The 22,512-nt window shown below is 36.2% G+C and overlaps 2 protein-coding genes across 2 annotated transcripts in view; one reads left to right on the plus strand and one right to left on the minus strand.

Annotated features, from left to right (window-relative positions):
- The window catches only part of LOC129276600 (complement receptor type 2-like), a 7,620-nt gene extending 2,381 nt beyond the window's left edge, over positions 1-5,239 (minus strand). The window contains exons 1-5 of the mRNA XM_054912990.2: positions 5,004-5,239; positions 4,394-4,564; positions 2,768-2,947; positions 1,980-2,153; positions 339-518 (exon numbers count right to left, since the gene is read on the minus strand). Of these exons, the coding sequence (XP_054768965.2) occupies positions 339-518; positions 1,980-2,153; positions 2,768-2,947; positions 4,394-4,564; positions 5,004-5,088 (790 nt within the window). The 5' untranslated portion in view covers positions 5,089-5,239. The remainder of the gene's footprint in view (positions 1-338; positions 519-1,979; positions 2,154-2,767; positions 2,948-4,393; positions 4,565-5,003) is intronic.
- A 3,869-nt stretch (positions 5,240-9,108) lies between these two features.
- On the plus strand, positions 9,109-20,826 carry LOC129255055 (uncharacterized). The gene is made up of 5 exons (XM_064106727.1): positions 9,109-9,126; positions 9,439-10,103; positions 11,594-11,742; positions 16,496-16,620; positions 17,358-20,826. Exons 2-5 carry the CDS (start codon positions 9,446-9,448, stop codon positions 17,440-17,442), a joined length of 1,017 nt encoding a protein of 338 aa, XP_063962797.1. The 5' UTR covers positions 9,109-9,126; positions 9,439-9,445; the 3' UTR covers positions 17,443-20,826.
- The last annotated feature ends 1,686 nt before the right edge of the window (positions 20,827-22,512 follow it).

Here is a 22,512-nt window from a genome sequence, read left to right on the forward strand (position 1 = left end):
CACAAAGGAAAGATTCCCCTAGAACATCGCCGGTAAAAACTAGGCAAAAATGCCTTGATATCCAGCTCGGCCAACTTGCTCCCTTGCTTCTTTTCTTGTACAGCCCCCTCCCCGTACACACATACACCATCACACATCATGCAGTCAGCCTTATACACAAACAATACACACACAAAAAAAAAAAAAAAAAAAAAAAAGATTAAGGCTTTTTAAATTACTTTTAGTGCTAAGAGATTTCAAGGTAGTTTGCGCTATATGAAAAGAGTTTTAATATAGGCCTATATTTATTTACATGTATACTGATTTCATTTTTATGTATGGATATTATGAGTAATTACCTGAACACTGAATGAATGCGTCCCATGTCCCATTATTACACGTCAGTGGATGAGAATAATCCGAACCAGATCCAAACGTGTATCCAGTATTACATGTAATAATCTCATAGTCACCGTGATCGACGTCACCATGGTTTACCGAATGGTCTGAATTGGGAATCACTGGAGATTCACATTTATCTGTATGTGCAAGTAGAGATATGGTTGAGAGTAAAGTAGGATAGTTGCAATGTGCCATTCTACGTGGCACTGGCGTATAGATTTGGGGCTTGGGGTAGACGCCCCTACCCCACGAAAAGTTACACCTCTGAGAAATAAAAGGAAAAAAATGAAGGGGTAAGAGAGAAATATCCTTTCGCCCCTAGCCCCCGCCACTGATGAAATATTCAACGTTTTATTCGTTGGAGTTTACTCTATTCATTTATATAGTATTTTCAGACTGGGTGCCGTTTCATAAAGCTGTTGAGAGCGACTTAAAGAACGACTGGTCATCCTTTCTTGTGATCATTTAGCGCGTAAGAAATGTTCACCAGTCGTTCTTAAAGTCGTTCTTAACTTACAGCTTTATGAAACACCCACCTGGAGTGGAATAATTGAAATCAACCTCAAGCCTCAGCCAGTCAATATTGGATGAATCACGAAATTGTTCTACCTTGATCCAGGGGCGGATCCAGGGATATGAGCGGGCCAAACTGGCACCCGTCCCGACCTATTAGGCCTACTTAAAAAAAAACTAATACCCCTTTCCTAAACCCATCCTCCAATTAGCCGCCTAAGAGTAATGCGGATAATTCAATAAAAATTGCGTTCACAAACTCCGAAAATAATCCGCACTATTTTTACGAGCGCCCGTCCTGAAGAAGGCGGATAATCGTCATGACAACTGCACTCGCCCCCTCCGATGCGGTTGTGTTGGAAAAGGGTGACCTTGTGACTGCACCATGGCAATTATCCGCATTATTTGGAAATGCGTTCATAAAGTCAAAATCTGGTCCCGATGCCGCTATTATGCGGATAATTGCAGCATCAAAATAATGCGGATAACTCTGGTCCTCCTCCAATTTTACGACCAAATTATGCTGCTATTAGCCGCATAATTGGGTTTATGAAAGGGGTATAATACCCCTTTCATAAACCCATCCTTCAATTAGCCGCCTAAGAGTAATGCGGATGATTCAATAAAAATTGCGTTCACAAACTCCGAAAATAATCCGCACTATTTTTACGAGCGCCCGTCCTGAAAAAGGCGGATAATCGTCATGGCAACCGCACACACCCCCTCCGATGCGGTTGTGTTGGAAAAGGGTGACCTTGTGACTGCACCATGGCAATTATCCGCATTACTTTGGAATTGCGTTCATAAAGTCAAAATCTGGTCCCGATGCCGCTATTATGCGGATAATTGCAGCACCAAAATAATGCGGATAACTCTGGTCCTCCTCCGATTTTACGACCAAATTATGCTGCTATTAGCCGCATAATTGGGTTTATGAAAGGGGTATAAAATACGTTCTTCTTGAGCGACTGTCAGAGACAAATCATTTCATCGTCGTCGTCGTTGTTGTTGAAAAAGTGCCCCCCCCCCCCCCTATGGTAAATCTTGGATCCGCCCCTGCTCCAATTATGTGTGTAGCAACTTACTGAAGCAGTGTCCAATAGCTGGATACCATTCACCGTCATAACACGTGACCTGATTCACTCCTTCTCGAGTGAAGCTGATGTCACATGATACATTCAATTGATCTTGATCATGGACAGAAATACCCGGTGCAAAATTAGCGTTTCCATTGGCAATGAACGGTGTAACACAGTCTTCTGTCAAGAGAAAAAATAATAATGAAATAGAAAAGTGTACAGCGACGACGAAACTAACACAATGTCCTATTTCTATTTCACTGATAAGACCAGCCTCATATTTTCAATAATTTATCAACAAACGGGAAACTATAATTATGTTTACCGAATCCAACTTTCTTTAGAATATATTCCTCACCCAGCAAAACCTTTGATGAAGTCCCTCAATTCAAAGTCAAACCTATATGACTCAAGAGTCTTGACAAAACTGTTACAAAAGGGGTACACTTGAGAACTCCAGTCAGATTTGGTTTTAGATTTGACATAATTAATATAGATTACATTGATATTGACCAATCTCTATTATTCACCTTAAAAAGAATCAAAATAAAAAACAGAGGGCCGACCCTACAAGCCTACCCATTTACACTCTAAAAACAAATCATAAAAAAATGACGACCTACTCGGTGCAACTGTTATAAATAATTTGCTTACTTTCTAGTCGTATTTTACTAGAACAAAGATATTTCTGACTAGCATATAGAATATGACTAGACATAGTTGTAAACCAGCTGACTATTGATCTAGCCAAATTGACTGATTTGTTTTAAGAGTGCAGAATATCATTTTATTACCATAGCAATTAGGGATGGACGGATGCCAATCACCATTCCCTGTGCACATTATTGACTGAGCTCCTCTTAAAATAAAACCATCATCGCATGAAAAAGAGACGACATCGTAAAGAACGTATTCATGATTTGGTTCGATCTCGAATCCATGGTCAGGTGCGGCTGGTTTGGAACAGTAATATTCTGTGGAAAACAAATAGATTGGAGATGATTCATAACTTAAGTTGTCACGTACTTCCCTTTTCGTCTCATGTTCATGCATATCTGTTCTTCCAATTTTTTTCTACTCGTTCTTATCTAAACCCCTCAAAAAAAGTTTGGAAATCTGTGTTTGGCCATTAATTTCTCCCAACTCCCAATTTTACACAATGCATATTTGATATTATTCAAAAGATCATTTAATTCTCTTTAAAATGATACCATGCTTGTTATTATCATGCCATCACGAAAAGAGCAGGATTCAAAAGTGTTGGATGAGGTCTGAATTGAAAAGCTGCAAAACGAGCAAAAAAAGTTTGGAAATCTGAGTTTGGCCATTAATTTCTCCCAACTTCCAATTCTACACAATGCATATCTGATATAATTTAAAAGATCATTTAATCTCTTTAAAATGATACCATACTTGTTATGATCATGCCATCACGAAAAGAGCAGGATTCAAAAGTTTTGGATGAGGTCTGAATTGAAAAGCATGAAGGGTCCATACAGAACACGATTCCTTTGTCTGTGTCAATAAAGATGAAAATCCATTCAAATCAAGCCCCTGCTTCTGTAGTGATGGTTCTGTGAGATAACATGGTTTGAGTCGTGGTTTGAAATACCCATGCATGTTTGTTTGTTTGTTATGTGTTTGCTTGTGAAGAGGTGTGTTTGATTCCATGTTAATGTTGATTAAACAATTAAAAGAAACCGCTGAGAAACTACACTCATCACCACGCAAAAAAGATCAGTTACTTTCAATTATTGTGTCATTTTGCAACTTTTGACATTTGACATTGCCCCACATTTCAAGGCACTGCACCTCTATGTGAACCATAATCATATCATGTAGGATATCATTTTAAAGAAAATTAAATGATCTTTTCATTAATATTAATTACACATTGATATTTACTAAAACCAATGAGGAATTATCGATCAAAGTCAAAAGAAACCGCTGAGAAACTCACTCATCACCACGGAAAAAAGAACAGTGACTTTGAATATTGTGTCATTTTGCAACTTTTGAATTTTGACCTTGCCGCACATTTCAAGACACTGCACCTCCATGTGAACCATAATCGTATTATGTGGCGTATCATTTTAAAGGAAATTAAATGCTCTATTCATTGATATTAATTAAACATTGATATTTACAAAAACTGAGGAGGGATTATCGATCAAAGTCACATTTCCAAACTTTTTTTGAGGAGTTTATCTGGAGAACACTCGATTAATTGTAGATTTGATGAGCGTTTGACTAATATTATTGATTGATTGATAGATTGATCGATTGATTGATTGATTAAAATTGAGTGGGATGGGTGGTTGGTTGGTTAGTTTTGTGGGATCGGTAGTCGGTTCATTCCCAATACCCCCTTAAACCCCCCCCCCCCCCCCCGTTCCCTAAGCTCGCCCATCTGTGCTCACCTTCACACGTTGGTGGTGGATCAACGTAGTCGGATTCCACACAGGCGCATTCTGATTGGCCAAAGAGTATCCCATTGCACGTGACGTCAACGATGGTACCATTATGTATGCAAGGAGAGGCTGGGGTAAATGTAGGGGTGCCACCCCCGAATACCATAGGCGGTGAGCATTCTGTAGTGAATTAATTAAAAGAAAAGAATTTAGTGGATCAGACATGATGGCGTATCATTTTTGAAAAGCTGCAAGAAGGCAGAGCGAGCAAACGAAAATTAAGTTTATTACATAATACACAGATGCTATACATTTTAGGCCTATTAAACCTAGCCTAGGTCGTAGTACTAGACAGTAAAATGGCTTCAATTTTAAATTTTAAAAATCTAATTTTGTGATAAATCTTTATTTCTTTCCCTTTCTTTTGTATTGGTTATGAAACTTTGAGGGGGTATGTCCCCCATCTGTACACCAGTGACAGGTAGGGCATTAACGGTAAAATGTATTTATGGTGGTACAGCTGATCATTTTATATAGAACCATGGAGGGATGATCCATGGGATAGAAAAAGAGGAACACAAAATTTAATTTGTATAAAAAACAAAACAAAGGAGCTCACCGTCAGTTCCGCAAACGATCCCTCCAACGGCGCTGCAAATTTTAAAAAGAGCAGTTGTATGAACCAGCATCCAAATCAAATGCATGATTAATTTTTAATTTTTTTATCAGGCTAAGATGTATGTATTCTCATGGTAACTTTTTAACAGAAAACATGGGAAATAGGTTCATATATGAACCCTACTCAGAACGAGATTGTTCAAGACTTGATTCATGCTCTCAAACAATCTTGCATTTAAATTACAAGATATTGACATTTCCTGGTATTTTAAGCCCTGTTTTCACAATAGAATACTTCCGAAATTTTTCTCGATAAAATGCTTTTTAGCATTTGCATAATTTCCAAATCCAAATACTTTTCTTAACGAATACATCAACAAAAACCTTCATAATGTTTGTAAGTAACATTCATTACAAAAATCCCCCTTTTCCTGTTTTTAAACTTGAAAAGTCAGAGATATGGTCTGCACATAATATTTTGCGTAGACATTGTTAATCCATTTTGTGAAAACGGGATCAGATAGGGGGATTTGTTCAGTTCAAAGATTAATCTATTAAGTTAAAGTCCAGTAATGCCTTACCAATTAATTAAACCTGTCATTCAATATTTTGTGTTACGTGTAAGTACATATTTGTTTATGTTTTTTTAAATATATTTAGACAATGGACTATTAAGACAGCGATCTAGCATTATTATCACATTAAACAGTGCAGGTCTACTAACAGTATAGAGGCCTAAATTGTATATGGATGGTGACAGTGTAGATTGATAGAAGGGTCGTGTTGACCAAAATGTGACGTCTCAAGGAAAAGAAAACATTATGATAAAAAAAATATCAATATATTTTGTTTCGTTAATTGATGAATGGTTCCTGCACTATACATGTATATGAATCTATTCAATCCTTATGCCCCCTATACTGATAACTTGTGCCTTTATATTTGTTTCTATCATTGGCGGCGGAGCAGAGGATTATCTTTTGTGTTTGGGGGGACGCGTATTGTTGCGTCCCCCCCAAACACAAAAGATAATCCTCTGCTCCGCCACCAATGGCTTCTAATACACCATCTATAATTACTTTACCCTTGGCTTTGTATAATTTTGTTTTATGAGAGAGAAATTATAAATCTAGACAGCTGAAATCCGTCTGTTTGGAGGAGTTTTTGAAAATGTTTTTGTTACTTTTTTCTCTTAAATGCACTAGCGTACCTAAGGGGGACAGACTGTCCCCATGACGAGTCACAACTCATGCAGGGGACGTATCCCTGCCCCCCCCCTGACGAGTCACAACTGATATAGGGGACCACCCCCCCTTTTGAGAAGTCAAATTAACAACAAATTTGTAATGTAAAAATGCAATAAAAACAGACGTGTACCCTCTCTTTTGAACCTGAAGACCTTTTTTTTTTGTTTTTTTTTTGCTTGTCAAATATTTTTTCTGGTAGGAAATCCTTTTTTTTTGGTTGAAGACCTTTTTTTTTTTGCTTGTCAATTTTTTGCGCGGACGAAATATCCTCCAAAAAATTTGCCCCCCTTTTGGAAAATCCTAGGTACGCCAGTGCTTAAATGTCCTATCCATATGGAGAGGAGGTGTCCATGCACTGATGCACAAGTTGTATGGAAGTTTTGGAACAACCGACGAAACAGATACTGAATATTTCGGTTTATCACAAATTATGATACAGGCTATAAAAGACCGTTCATGATATATATTGATATGAAGGATTACGTTTTATGTAACATTTTTTTTTTTGACTAAAAGTTTTGTGTATATATTTTTTTCAAAGGCTCTCCTTTTTTTTCTGCGTATCTGATATCTTCAATAAAATATAAACTACATGGATATTTTTTTTCTCACAATGATTTGCTATTATAAACGAGATATGTCGGTCAAATGAGTGACTACCCCGCCTCATCTCCTCAAAAAATATATTTTAGGACCTAAAATTTCATTGATAAGTGGTACAGGGGGCGTTTCATGAAAGGACTTGTCAGACGTTTTATCCGACAAGTACTGTTTTATCTGACAGATACTATGGTAACAGTGTCTCGCAGCCAATCATAGTCAAGGAAAGTTGTCAGACCTGACAACTTGTCGGACGAAAGTGTTGATGAAATTCTTTCCAGATTACTTGTAAATTAAAGCCAACTTCCTCATTTCTTGTCGTTACGGTGCTTTAAACGTAAGAGGGCGTGGCTCTTTTTCCGGAGCTTGATCTGATCAGCTGATATCATTTTTATACCGGTATGAATTTTGGGGAATTGATAGGGTCTATCCATAACGTTATTAGTATACATCTCTATGGGTCTATCTGACAAAATTCTGAGCCTGAGCTGTGGAAACACGTATGATGGGGTATCCAAACTTCGCTCACTTTTCAAAAATATTCATCAGGCTTAATTTTTTTACAAAATATTCATAATTTATACAAAACCAATTCAAGAAATAGTTACCACATTGACGGCAAGATCGTAAACTATAAAATCATGGACGAAAATGTAAAGTAGGTCAAGGGGATTCGCCGGTATCGCGATCTCAAAATTCTATTCCGATCGGCGAATGCGCGCTGTGCTGGAAAAGCGTTCAGAAAAAGTGTGACCTAACTTCGCGGACCAAAGTTTTTGTGGACATTTAAACAAAAACTCAAGCTCAAAAAGTGAAATATTTATATCAGATTGATGGCAAAATGCTATAGAATCGGTTAGTACCACATTTAACTCACATTTTTGATTATTTCTGCTTACAAAATGGTGATATCGTGATGCTTGTAGAGAATATCAGATTTCTTCAAAACGGGCGCTAACGGTGACAAATTTGCCGATCTTTTGCCAATGAATATTTTCATGAATACTGAACTCAGCATCCTAAAGAAACTTACACCAAAGGGTAATTTTAGGTCGCTTTTCACGTTGATGATGTCAGATTTTAAGGATATTGGCTAGTTTTTTAGATAATGACCGTCCGCGAAGTTTGGACTCACTGCCATACACTTACCGTGTTTACACTTAATCGGCTTTTGAACCGCGAGCCGATGCAGCATCGGTTTTTCCATCATAGCGTGTACACGCGAGTAACTTGCATCGGCTCGCGGTTCAGAACCGGCAATTTGCACCACCAAAGTACTAGTAGTACTAGTAGGTTCAGAACCGCGAGCCGATGCAGAATCGGCTTTTTTACTACGTAGTACGTGTAAACAGAAAGCCGATTCTGCATCGGCAATTTGTGCGCATTTCATTTACTTTACCATTGTGACGTAATTGTAAGCGCACTGATCCAGCGTTGTCTTTATTATGACGTATATTGTTGGTGTGCGTATCATTTCCTTTGTAAAGTTGCATTAGGGTAATTTGTACTGTATTATAGTAACCTTTCCAGATTAACTGTCCGACACTTATATGACACGCATGTGTTGATAGTGTCTTTAATTTTTTATCAATCAATCAATCTATCATAATGTATGTATATTTTCTCGTGTTAATTTTACTGTGTATAATAAGACATATTGTGATTGTTTTTTAATATGCAAGGGAGAGCAATTTTCATGTTGATTGGGTATCCTGTTGAAATATTGTTAATAAATAAATAAATAAATAAATAAATAAAAATAATTATAAAATGCATGTTTTTTTAATTATATTATAGATAATGATTATTCATAAATTCGTCGATTTCTTGACAATATTTGACGTATTCTCCTCGGGGGGGGGGGGGGTACTCACAAAATAAGGCATACGGGGAAGTGTCGCTGGAATGGGTCGCATTTTGGGAAGAAATCCCTAAACATGGGGTATGGTTTTATACTGGAAAATCCCTAAACATGGCCCCAGGATTTAGATACTGGCCTTAAACATGGGTCCATGATCCTCCAATTTTGGGTGGTAACCTTTTTTTTGCTTGTCAAATTTTAATAAATCATTAAAGGTCAAGTCCACCCCACAAAAATGTTGATTTGAATAAATAGAAAAAATTAACCAAGCAAAATGCTGAAAATTTCATCAAAATCGGATGTAAAATAAGAAAGTTATGACATTTCAAAGTTTTGTTTATTTTTCACAAAACAGTGATATGCTTGTGTGTTGCTGCCCTCTACGTGCGTTGCGTGCAACTCGCCGCGCGCGCCGGGTAAGTTCGCGAAACTTTTATTGTAAATATTATATGTTCAATGATGTATCAGTGTATGCAGTAGACCAAAAGCTTCAGTCTCTGTAAGACTGTATTTTGGTTGTTCCGCTGAACTACGGATTACAGTAAAATGTCAGAAATTGTTGAATAAATCCCCAGAAACGACGGTTATTCCTGTCTATGTATGCAGTTGATTTTCGCGAAGGCTAAGGCCCTAACGTTAGCCTAAAAATCATGTTCTAGAGCACGTAAGAAGATTGGGTTTTGATTTTAATCTATTTCTGCTGAATGTGTTCAACACCTTTTCTCTAGCTGCACCATGATCGAAAATGGAAATTTGCCACCGGTGACCTCGCCAGTATGGAAGGACTTGGCAATTCCCATCGAGACACTACCAAACCTCAGGCGGGTGGACTGCCGGGGCAAGCTGTATCGGTCTTCGAGACAAGACTTGCTCAGCCGCGCTGACACCGAGAAACTCAAAGAGTTGAGGATCCAATCTGTGATTGACTTTCGCTCCAAGTCTGAATACAAAGTTGCAAATGGGGACAAAATTTATGATCAGAATTCTGCCATTTTAGAAGTTGTTATTCCTAAAGCAAAAGGATCAGGACAGAGTACAACTACAAAACAAATTATTTCTGTGAATGTGAAGCCAGTGAAAGTGAAATCTTTGAAAGGTATCCAGAATAAGGAAATTAAGAACCTACAAACTTTGAATGATGATCATCATAGTGCAATCAATAGGAAGAGATTTCTACTGGATTTTTTCAAGCTTCACTTTGTTTGGACAGTTTTCAACCGAATTCCTCTGTATAAAAGATTATTCTCCATTCTCTACCTCATTGTGGATATTCTGTTTCGTACCCATTTCCGATATTTCATCCGATATTTTGCCAAAGAGACTCTCAACCCTGCTGGTTTGCTGTCAAGTTACATAGATATGATAGAACTCAGTGGCACACAGATATGTTTAGGTAAGTGGAATGAACATCCTTTGGTAAACTATGTTCATCATTTCGTTAGACCAAAATCTCCAGTCCTCAATTTTGTCATTTGATCTGCTTGAATAAATCTTGTTTCATAGGAGGAGGTGTAGTGAAGTGTGTAGAAGGAGAAACCAAAACATTAAAAACAAAAATATCCTCCAAACAGATGGATTTCAGCTGTCTACATTTATTATAGTTTATACTTTGTAATTTTTAAGCATATACCATACCTAAAAATAAGTATTTACATGTATGCCATGCCATTAACCTGTGGAGTTCTATTCGCTAGTATGCAGCACTAGCTTTTAATATTGCTTTAGTTTGGCATGGTACCCTTAACATAATAACAGTTCCCCTTGTCTTTGCATACGCCAGTCTGTGTGATTCCAATCAAAGAAGACATTGTCATCATTATCTGCACAGGAGTGTAGGATGTCCTGTGAGTCTCCAAGTTGTAACAATGTACATGATGTAGTGTAGATCTGCAATTATGCATAGACAGATGTGCTTTGGAATTGCTTCTACTGGAAAAATAATACTACACAAGGCCTAGGTAGAACTTCTTTGTAGATTGAATTGAAACTTATTTCTTTGGTTTTGACTCACAGATCAGTATGAAATACATCAAACTTTGGTATCATTTGTGTCAAAAACTTTGGTATTTTTATGTAGAAATAGCAACACCTTGTTTGGGTTGAAGGTACCTCAGGCGATGTTCATGCAGGCTCCACTCCACTTCACTACCGCTACACTACGCTCAAAATTTCAAAACATCGCATGCGATCGGTCGCTGATCGATAGCGATCGCATGCGATGTTTTGAAATCGGCCGTGAATAATAAGTGTGAGGAAAAAGATACTGGCCCAAAATCACAAATTTTGAGGATAACCGGAGGATGGACACGGAGTGAAATACGGGTGTAAAGTAAGATAAGTCATTCATATCCCTCTTTATATTTTTTTTCTTTAATTTTTACAATAACCATGATTGCCATCCCACCTTTTATGACTCGGAATATCCGATCTAGTTCACTGTCCCGATGTTCGGGTAGGTGGAGCGTAGTGTAGCGGTAGTGAAGTGGAGTGGAGCCTGCACGAACATCGCCTGAGGTAGGTTGAAGGCAATTGTTAGTGAAGGGTTTCTCAGATTGTCTTTCTATCACATGGAGTACTGTAACTTGCCATGATATTGTTTAAATGCTTGATAATTAAATTGGCAGATAAATTACAGCACTTTTAAAACTGTAATGCACAGAAACATTGTTAGTGCTAACAGAGGTCATGTTACAACCGATGCCTGATGTCACAACAACATGTTATTTACAGATAGAATAAACGTATTCAATCAGGAAGGTGTGACTGTTAGTACTCTGTTGGGCTAACTACATTTCTGTGCGGCCGGTACTGGTTGTTACATGGACGCCAGTAGTTGGGTTTATTTGTGATCTATTTTCTAACTCCAATATTTTTACCTTGCAGCCCTTCGTATCCTGTCTGATCCATCTAACTTACCAGCCTTGGTGAGCTGCGCACATGGAAAGGATCGAACTGGAATTGTGGTTGCCATGGTTCTTTCACTATTGGGTAAATCTGATGACTACATTGCAGAGGAATATGCCCTTTCTGAAGTGAGTAGTTTTCACCACAATTTTTTTTTAAATATTTTGTAATCCATTATGATTTATTATAGAGGAAGGAGAAGAAGGAAGATGAAGAAGAAGAAGAGAAAGAAGGAGGAGGAGATAGAGATACAGGAGCAGTCCAGTGATTTCAAGGGATATTGATGAAAACATTATTTAGAGTGTTTTGAAAATTCATAGTCTCATTCTATTTCTTTCTAAATATATATATCCATATATATATTTATACATATATATATGGGCCATTCCGGTTAAGACTTGGACAAAGGGGTCGAAAAATAAAGTACTCGCTAGGCTTGGTTTTTCATGTGTTTTAGATAGGCCAACACATCGGTAAACTGGTTCAGATAAGGAAAAGATAAGCTGGCATGTCTATTTCACAATATCACCTGATTTCTAAAAATGTTGGGACGTTACTCTTCCCGAGTGGACATGCATAAGAATGAATAAATAAGGAAAATTTTCGTTGTTTTTACGCATAAAGTCGATCATAGAAGAAACTCGGAGGTGATCGAAGCACTAGTTTGCGCTGCCAAGCTCAGTAGCAAGCACAATCTTCGATACGCCGGTATGTTGGGACGTTACTCTAAGCGATATCGAAATAAATTGCATAATTCCAAAATATGACTTGAAAGTGCCTTTAAATGACAAACATCTCTGATATTTGATGAAATACCAGTAAATAAAAGACAGAAACATCGAGTTTTGTGCAGCAATTCTTCGCTGTGGCGAAGACAATTCGCGTGTCCCCATTCCCAGTTGAGACGTTACGGTGCTAATGAAGGAACAAATTTTCAAAAAAAAAAGAAAAGGAAATTTTCTCGGCTTTACAAACGATGTGACTGTTTCAACGCAAATTAATGACACGGTAACATTACGGGGGGGGGGGGGAGAATTGATAATCATAAAATTGAAATAGATAAATTCTAACGAAAGAACTAAAAGTAACTAATGAAATATAATGTATAGAATAAACAAATAAATTTGATTGAAAATAGGAACAATATCAAAATAACGTGGTTACATCCATGCAATCAATTTGTTTTTAATGGCTGATGTATATCACTTTTCAACTTTTGGAAAAGCGCCTGATAAGAATTATTTTTATTTTTTTATAATTTAGGTTGTGAATGTTTTGATTGATTGATGCTGTGATGAAATTATGGAAAAGAGAATAATAAAAGGAAAAAAGTCTCGCGTGATGTGTCTTTTTTTTAAATAACAATTTCGTGATGAAATCCTTGAATGAAATTGGAAAAGAAAATAATAAAAGGTAAAAAGTCTCGCGTGATGTGTCTTTAAAAAAATAATTTTGTGTCTTGTATCGTTTATAAATGCATCCTTTGACAGAATTTCTGCCCTCAATGAACCATCTTTTTTATTGCGTAGGCCTATAATGCCGATTATTCATGCTACAATGAGTTGTCAATATCAATTCAGCATTTATTTCAAATTCATTAAAAGTACTGGGTGATAAAATAATCATCAGACAAAGATCGAGAATATAACAATGAGAATAAAAATCTAATAAATTTAAACAAAAGTGATATTATTTGTTGGCACATATTTCATACAAATTGAAAGATAATTGATAGGAAATCGGGGATGCAATAAAAAGGCAGAAAGCTTGTTAAAATGATTTCACATCATTCTTGTCATTACGACCATTAATCGGATCTCCATTGTGCAAAATTGTTACCTTCATTGTCATTATCATCATCATCACCATCAATCATCATTATCATCACCATCATCATCTCATCGAACTTCCGAAAGTTTTTTAAATGTTTTTTTTGGGGGAGGGGGTTATTTTGACGTTTAAAAAAAGGTGTTAAAACGTCTAAAACCTACCACATGTTGACTTCCATAAAATGTTTACACAAAACGTCCAAAAACCAACTTGAATAGTTTTAGAACATTAAAAAATATCAATTTTGTTGGGAAGTCATCAGTTTGAGCCCCTTGTCATATCCGGATCCGCCGCATGGTACATTCAGGAACAAATGAAACCGTATAAAATATCTTTTTAGGTAGCGAACCATTAAAATATGTTTATTCAATACATTTGTTTCAGAATCCAAAATAAAATAAAATAAAATACATTTGATTAAAGCAAGATTATAATTTTATTGTCAAAAGAGAAGAAAATGGAATTCTGTCACAATTCGAATTACAACATTGGCCACACAACATTGACATAATTTGGGCACCTAAATCCAAACCGCCGCTGATACCAGGGGTCCCAGAACGGGGGGGGGGGGGGGGGGCGCTGGGATGGCTTTATCCCATCAGAAAAAAACATCTGATTTTGATTTTTTTTTGCATGGTCGACCACCCCCCCGACTTTCATCCCGTTTCGCAGCCCTCGATGTCAAAAAATTTAGCCGCCACTTTCCAAAAATCCTGAATTTTATATGAGACATTGTGGAATATTAAAAAGAATAAATAACGTCTTAAAAGGACACTTGTCACATCGTGCATCGCTTGATACTGTATGCCTAAATTAACTTTTTTTTTCAACTCTTGAATACTAGTTTATTGCGAGGTAAAACAAATGAAAATAAAGACAATTTCAAGCATTATTAAAATTATATATGCGACACATTTTTGGCAATGTCCATCGTCAAAGTCGTAACGTCTAATTTGTAGTTTTTATATCTTTCGATTGTTTTTTTTAATTCTAGAACAGAAAATCAAAGTTGCTTGAAAGCACTATTTCATGAATTCATGTGAATAAAACAACCACCTAAATCTAAAGAATCACCAGCAACAAATTATGGTGTAAAAGTCGTGCGACGTTACGGAAGACATTGTCGTTTAAAATCATAACGTCTGAAGTAAAGAGAGCAGCCATAAACATCACATACGGTGATCACTTTATAAACGTAAAGCCTGATTGTGATTTAAACGTTTTTTCTGAGAACGATTAGAAGATTTTGATATGTTTTTGAAATAAATATAAAACTAAATATGGTAAAATACATAATTGTTACGAGGACGTTATTGCGGACATTTAATTCTACAGTGTCCTCATGGAGATCATAACGTCTAGTCTGTTCTAGTGCCTTTTACATCATTTTGTTTACATGTAAAATTTATAAAACCTTTTTAAGTGTCTCGGAAGGTATGGGCAGTCGTAAGATTTATTATGGAAATACACATTTTATCTATAAAAGAGTAGATAATGTACGATGTGCCGTTTTTACAATTTGGACGTCATTGGATAAAATATTGGACATGTCTTTGTGATTCAGAATAACGTCCTAGCGAAGGTGAAGCATGGCAAAAAGGTAAGAAAACTTCTTGCTTTATTTTGCAGCATTATGAAGAATAAGAATTCGATAATCTTGCCAACTAGATATGATTGTAGATCAGAATTAAATAAAAGTATCGATTATGCATGTAAGTAAACTTTTTTAGTTTGAGACGCGACGGTGGACACCCTCAAATCATGTCCACATCAAATGAGTAACGTCGTCATGATATCTATATAATTGTCCGGATTATCTCCTTAACTATATATATTTTTTTTATTTGTTTGTTCAGAATGAAACTCCCAACAAGACTACGTCTCTTGATTACTACATTCCCGGCCATTTTTAGAATTACGTAGATTTTTCCTTAATATTTGTAATAATCATCAATATTTAGGTCGTCGTAATTTGATAACATATATTCAAGTAAATGCAAATTATATTCTAATAAAGAAAGAAAATCATTGGATATCTTTACAAATACGTTTAGAAATGAGGGTAGTACGGAAAAATATCACTAATCAATCAACACACCGCGACAAAATACGAGAAATCAACACCAAAACATAACAATCACCCAAGACAAAGCACGAAAGTTTAGACGTTACGGCAAACATATTGAAGGGACGGACATGCTTTTTTTCTCCCTGGGACTACGTGACTGAAAACACACATGGAAAATTTTGTATGTGTATGAACAGGGTTGACCGGCGCACGTGCTCAAGAACTTTTGAGATGAATCTCGTATCGTGTGTGTGGTAGAAACTTGAAAGTTGGGACGTTACGAAGGGGACGGACAAAAATATCAGATTTTTGAAAGTACATTTTCATATCTCTCGTACATGGAATATCTGATCATACCATATGGGATTGAAAGAGTCCTCATGAGTGTATAATATGATAAGGTTAAGAAAGACAAGATGATTTACAGGCTCGATATAATAAGAGATTAATGAATCTAATATCAGGGGACGGACATGGTAACGTCTCAATACTAGTTTTTCAAACGGCAATATTTCTGAAACGTAAAACATGTCAACAATTTAGTTGGAATTATCAACAAACATACACATCAGACTTCTTTATGGTAATCCAACTCCATCACGTTTGTCTTTAATTTTGTTTTATTCCAGTTTGTTTAAGTATATATTCTGTTTGTCCAAATTTTCAGTACATTTTTGGGGAGAAATTCATACTTAAATCGTAAAATTCTCAACAATGAAAAAAATTTCCGTCTTGAAGTTATCACTGCTATCTCTACAGGACTGGTGAATAATAATTCACTCACTACAAATTTCTTATGTTGATATATATTTTTGGGGGAGGGGCTCGATTTTGACCTTGCCGTTTTCTCTCCTTAACCGGAATGGCCCATATATATATATATATATTTTTTTTTTTTTGGGGGGGGGTTACTGGAACTGAATTCTACATATTTCTACCTTGTAATTTATTAACAACTGTTTTCTACTTTTTTATGCACAAAGATTGGATTGGATCCTATAAGGCCTAGAGTTCATCAAGAAATAGTAGGGCGAACGAGAATGGATGAATCCTTTACACATGCTAGAAGAGAAACCATGGATGGTCTGCTTCAATACATTCATAAAACGTAAGTTCAATGCACTCTAGGCACACCTTCCCCTCAATTTGTTACAGGGTAATTGTTCTTTTTTGCTTTTAAATTTGAAATAAAAATGTGCCTCCTGGTAAATCCTGTACCCACTCCTGATTCCTCCTGCAACCTCAATTACAGGTCCTGGGCCTTGTCGATAAATTGAATGGGATTCCATAGACCTAAACTAATTGATTGTATCTTTTATTTCACAGGGCCTCGGTTGATAATTTTTTTTTTTTTTTTAATAACGATCAGATACACATATACACATAGCCCACTTGCAAGAAAAAGTGAAGTGTGATTCATGATTATCAAAATGAAATATGTAATAGAATCATACTCACTTTGAAATAATCCCTGATTACATTGTATGGCCGGCCACAGGATACCCCATTTTGTACAACTCAGAACTCAATTTTTGATTCACTAATGGTGACCTTTGTGCTGAAATAGATTCTCATTAATTTTTTTTTTCCCAACAGCTAAAGTTGAAATTCATTCTGTTTAGATTAAATGCAAATTTATTTTATTTGTCAAGAGTTCACTCCAATGATAAGGCGTAAAGTAATGCATAACTTATGAAACGGCCCACTGGTCTAGTATTCATGCTTTCTCAGCAGTCAGATACCAAGGTATACATTGGGAAGATTCTAAAATACAGGTATACGTATATAATGACTCTGAAGTTAATAAACTTCTAACCATTAACCATCTCTTTGTTTCTCTATCAGATACGGCAGTGTTCCCAACTATCTTGAATCCATTGGGTTTGGAAAAGAAGATCAGAAGAAATTACTTCAATCTTTTCAGGAATGATTGCAGACAATGCTGCCCAGATTAGGGCCCTGTTAAATACAGCTTGGTAATTAATCTTGGTTTGATTTCTAGGATTGATTGCATTGATTATTGTGTATGATCAATTGTAAAAACCAGTCCCACAACCTGTCGCTATGTTACATGGTCCTGGGGCCGTTTCATAAAGCTGTTCGTAAGTTAAGAGGGACTTTAAGAACGACTGGTGATCCTCTCTTGCGCGCTAAATCATCGCCAATGGTGTGTATCATTTACAACAAGAAAGGATCACCAGTCGTTCTTAAAGTCGCTCTTGACTTACGAACAGCTTTATGAAACACCCGCCTGGTTTATGAAGTCTCTATGATACGTGTAAAATCATTCCCTATTGCCATGATAATCACATTTGATATGATATTTGTTACTTTGAATAAATATTTTGGAGGAGATCCTATTCAGAAAAGTTGAGTTGGGGATAGCTTTGTTGGTTGCTTCATCATCATAAACTTTCCTCAAAGCTACTTGCCTGTCATATACATGTATTTCCAAATCTTGAGAGGGTTAGATTAATAGGGCATTATCTTAGTAATGATATTATTAGCTCATCCGGCCCGAAAGGCCAGATGAGCTTATGCCGTGGCGTGGCGTCCGTTGTCCATCCACAATTTCAAAATGCTTTTTTTTTCGCCATTTCAATTTCAATTCTGTTTGCTTTATATGATAGCACTAGGTGGGGGATTCAAAAATTCTACACAGAATTTTGAAACTCATTAAATATGCTAATTTATGCACATTTTTCAAAATTCACAAAAAATGCTTCTTTATTTGTTGACCGATGTTGAATTTTTTTTACTAGAACAATTTTTATGCTAATTTATGCGAAATTAATTTATGCATATTTTTAAAAATTCACATAAAATGCTTCTTGTTTATTTGTTGACTGATTTTGATTTTTTTTGTCAATGAACTTAGATTATGTTGAGAGAATCAAAACGAAATCTTAACCAAAGTTTTTAAATGTCATAACTCTGAAAATATATGGATCTAGTTCATGAAACTTGGACATAAGAGTAATCAAGCATCAGTGATCATCCTGCGTGAGTTTTAGGTCACATGACCAAGGTCAATGAACTTTGGCCGTGTTGGGATATTTGTTTAATCGCCATCATACAGTTGTAACCTTGAAAGTTAATGGATCTCGTTCATGAAATGTGGACTTTGTGGACTTTCGGGTAATCAAGTATCACTGATTGTCTTGCACAAGTCTTCAGTCACATGATCAAGGTCAAATGTCATTTAGGGTCAATGAACAGAGTATTTCATCATCATATGGTGTTTTAAAACAATGATTATTCTATAGTTGTTTTGAAAGTCATTGCTGCTATATTGAATCGCGTAGTGAGGCGAGACTGTCAGAGGCGCTCAACTTGTTATTTAGAGTGAATATATATTTGATAGTTTCAGGAGAGTAGTAACCTGGGGCAGTATTCTGAGGTCATTTTATTTTTAAAATATTTCATTTTATTTCTTAAAATGAAATTGGTATTCTGAGATGATATTTTATCTCTCAGATAAAACTTTAAATGTTATCTTGCGTATCTATGATGATACTCATCAGAGCAGTGGCTGCGTAGACATACCCATCGCGTATCTGGCCATTGCAACGTGGGTGATGTGCTTGCGCCCAAGTTACTTTGAAGAAAAAATAAACTTAAAAGTGGGTTGGCGCTATATTATCTCCACGACGTTGATTTCATCAATATTTCTAGGTGAATTAACTCCAAATGGTGACATGAAAATGAAGAAAAATTATGTTTATTGATAACAACATCTTAACGTTATTCCTGTACAATCAGAAAGTATTTTATAAGACTTTTCTTGACTAATATTGTCTTTGAAATGATAAAATGAAGATAAATTGTTCTCAGAATACCAATTCGGAAAGATTTTAAGGGTATTTTATCTCACTGATTTTAACGGAGATAAAATATTTTATTTTATCTGAGATAAAATGAATCTCGGAATACCACCCCTGGATATTTGATTGATTTTATAGTCTTATACTTGATTTTGTTGGTTATGATGATTGCATGTTTTTGGATATACATGTTGACATAGTAGGCTGCTGCATAGTTAATATAGTCACCCAACTATGTTAACACACATGATCAAAAGACTGTGTTAATCTTCTCATCCACACAATCTAAAACTCTTTCATTCATTATATTCTGGTAGTGGAGAAAGTTTTAAAACATGAATAATTTGTTTGAAATCATGAAAATGATTACAAAGTAGATGAAAATATGAGATTGATAACTTATTTACTAGTTTCAGTGTCTCTTGAATCTTTATAATACGCTCATGTTATCTGTTAAAAAAACAACAACTCCCATTTAGAGGTATAATTTACATGTAAGCAAGTAATGTGTTTGTATTGGTGTATGTACAGTACAATTTTATTTTTGTAACTCTTTAGTTCATATACATATTCAATTGTTATGATTTTTTTAAAGTCAACATTTGGATTTTATAAAGGCAAAGAATGAATCTTATTGAGAATAAGATGTGTAGAAAGAGCATGATCATTGATGGGTTTATCTGTTTGATGCTAGGTTTATCATGGTAGTTAATAGCGCGTTTTCGCCCAGCGTCGTACGACGCTATCTACGACGTAGAACGATCTCTTGGTTCGTGCGTCCGTCGCGCTCAACTCTCGCTTGTAAGCAGTTTCGCAAATCGCTGAACGCGGCCGGATCGACCGGAAGTACGTAGACTGCATGACGTCACCACTACTAGGGAAAATCCCGCGCCCGCGCTCTATGAACTGGCTACATCGGCTCAGCTTGCTCGCTCTACAAGCGATCTGATTGGCTGTTGACGGCTGTTGACAAATCCTACGTTCTAATGCGGACGCCCGCTAATTTGCGGAAGAACCGTCCGTGATTTGAGCTCAAGAACGCTCGGGCCTCTGTTTCCATGGAAGTTGGCGATTTTTGCACACGACCCTTACGTTCTACGTCGTACGACGCTGGGCGAAAACGCGCTATTGTTTCTGCTGAGAGAATTATGTTTTATTTTGAAAATGAGCAATTTCTGTGTAATTGACGAGATGTATATATTTTAGCTCCACTATAGTACATGCTTATACCGATTTAAAAAAAAAACATGCAATGAAGGGGGAACTGAGCGCTTTAAAACCATAATCAGTGTTTGTGTCATATACATTTTATGTACATGTTTGGTGATCTCAGAGTAAAATGTCTAAAGTTTTAAAGTGTATTTTAGGAAAGTTTTATTTTATATTGCAGAAATATTGATTTTTATATCATAAATTCATGGTCATTGTGGTTGTAATGTTACAATTGAAAGGGAAATGATTTATATAAACTTATTGATATGAATAATTAATATCTGCTTCATATTGCATTTATATTTTGGTGTTAATGATTTTGAAGACTGAGTCGGTGAGGGTGTGTCTGTGGGGGTCTTTGGAATCCTTGATTTTGATTGGCTGTTCTCCATTGTTACCATAGTTGTTGGTTACCATTGGAAGGCAAAGATACCATAAAAGTAACTTCTCGTAACTGGGGCGTGGCTTGGCTGATAATTTATGTGGTGCACAATTTTGGACAATTTCCGATCGTGTGAGCCATTCGTGGGAGTCCCCAACCTTACTCTTACAACTACACTCCAAAAGAGATTGATAGGCATACATACACACACACACACACACATATAACCTTCAAATGTTTTACAAAAATGTCCGTGGAGAGTAACAACTTTGTGAATATTAGAGTCTAATGAACTTTCAAAGTTTGTAAAGTTGAGCTGTCCCATAAGCAATTAAACATAAATTCCTCAACTCCCCATTGTCTAATGGTTCATAACTGAAATGATTTATTTATATGATATATTGAATGGAAAAACTATTTGATGATCAACCTCTCAAATAGCCTTCCTCCACTGTATCTCTCTTTTATTTTCTTTCTTTTGTCTCTTCTCATCACCTTATCTTTCACACACTATAATTCCCTGTCCCCTCCCTCTCTTTCTCTCATGTGTCTCAGTAAGATATGGTGAGACAATTACAAACTCAGCGACTTTTTATCAAGTTTTCACACACGGTGAAACAAAACAACCGAGCAATGATAACAGATGTGCAGATGCACTTTTCTTTAGATATTAGAACATTGTAACATTAATGGTTCATTTTATGATGTAATGAATCATGCAAAATACATCATGGGCAAGGGCAGATCCAGCATTTTTCAAAAGGGGGGGGGGGGCACATTTTCAACTAATATTGAAGGTCATTTCGTCCATGGAAAATTTGACCATCAAAAAAAAAGGAAAAAAGGTCCTTGTTTTAAAAAGGGGGGGGGGGGGCACGGGCTGGCTGTGCCCCCCCCCCCCCCCGATCATGGGCAATATATCAACTTGGTCTATGTAATTCTGGACAAAATGACTCGAGAATTGGAGTGATATAATATAAGGGAGCTTAAAATATCCCATTGACTTGTACCAACGATGCTACATGGGGAAGACTGAACACTCAATAGAGTGGAATGAAACGTTGAAAAAGAGAGCCCCAACAGTATTTGGTAGGTATAAATTCATAGTTCATCATTTGAGTTGTGTATACAGATATGGATGATGAACATTTTCTTTTTGTCAAAATATCCTAACAAGTGGAATGCATCTGGCGGTCTCACCTGCATCACGCGATTCAATATAGCAGCAGTGCTGTCTTTGAAAAACTACTATAAAATAATTATTCACAAAAACACCATTCATATAATGAAACAATACTACGTTCATTGATATTCGATATTTATCATGTGATCTAAAACTTGTCAGTGATACTTGATTACCCCTATATCCACATTTTATACACTATATCTATAAACTTTGAAAGTTATGACAGCAATCTACTAATTACCTCTAAAATGGCCAAAGTTCAAAGACCTTAAATGACCTTTGACTTTGGTCATGTGACCTGAAACTCGCATGAGATGTTCAGTGATACTTGACGACTCTTATGTCCAAGTTTTATGAACTAGACCAATATACTTAGAGTTATGACGGTACTTCAAC

The sequence above is a fragment of the Lytechinus pictus genome, chromosome 2 (assembly GCF_037042905.1).
Source record: "Lytechinus pictus isolate F3 Inbred chromosome 2, Lp3.0, whole genome shotgun sequence".
NCBI lineage: Eukaryota > Metazoa > Echinodermata > Echinoidea > Temnopleuroida > Toxopneustidae > Lytechinus > Lytechinus pictus.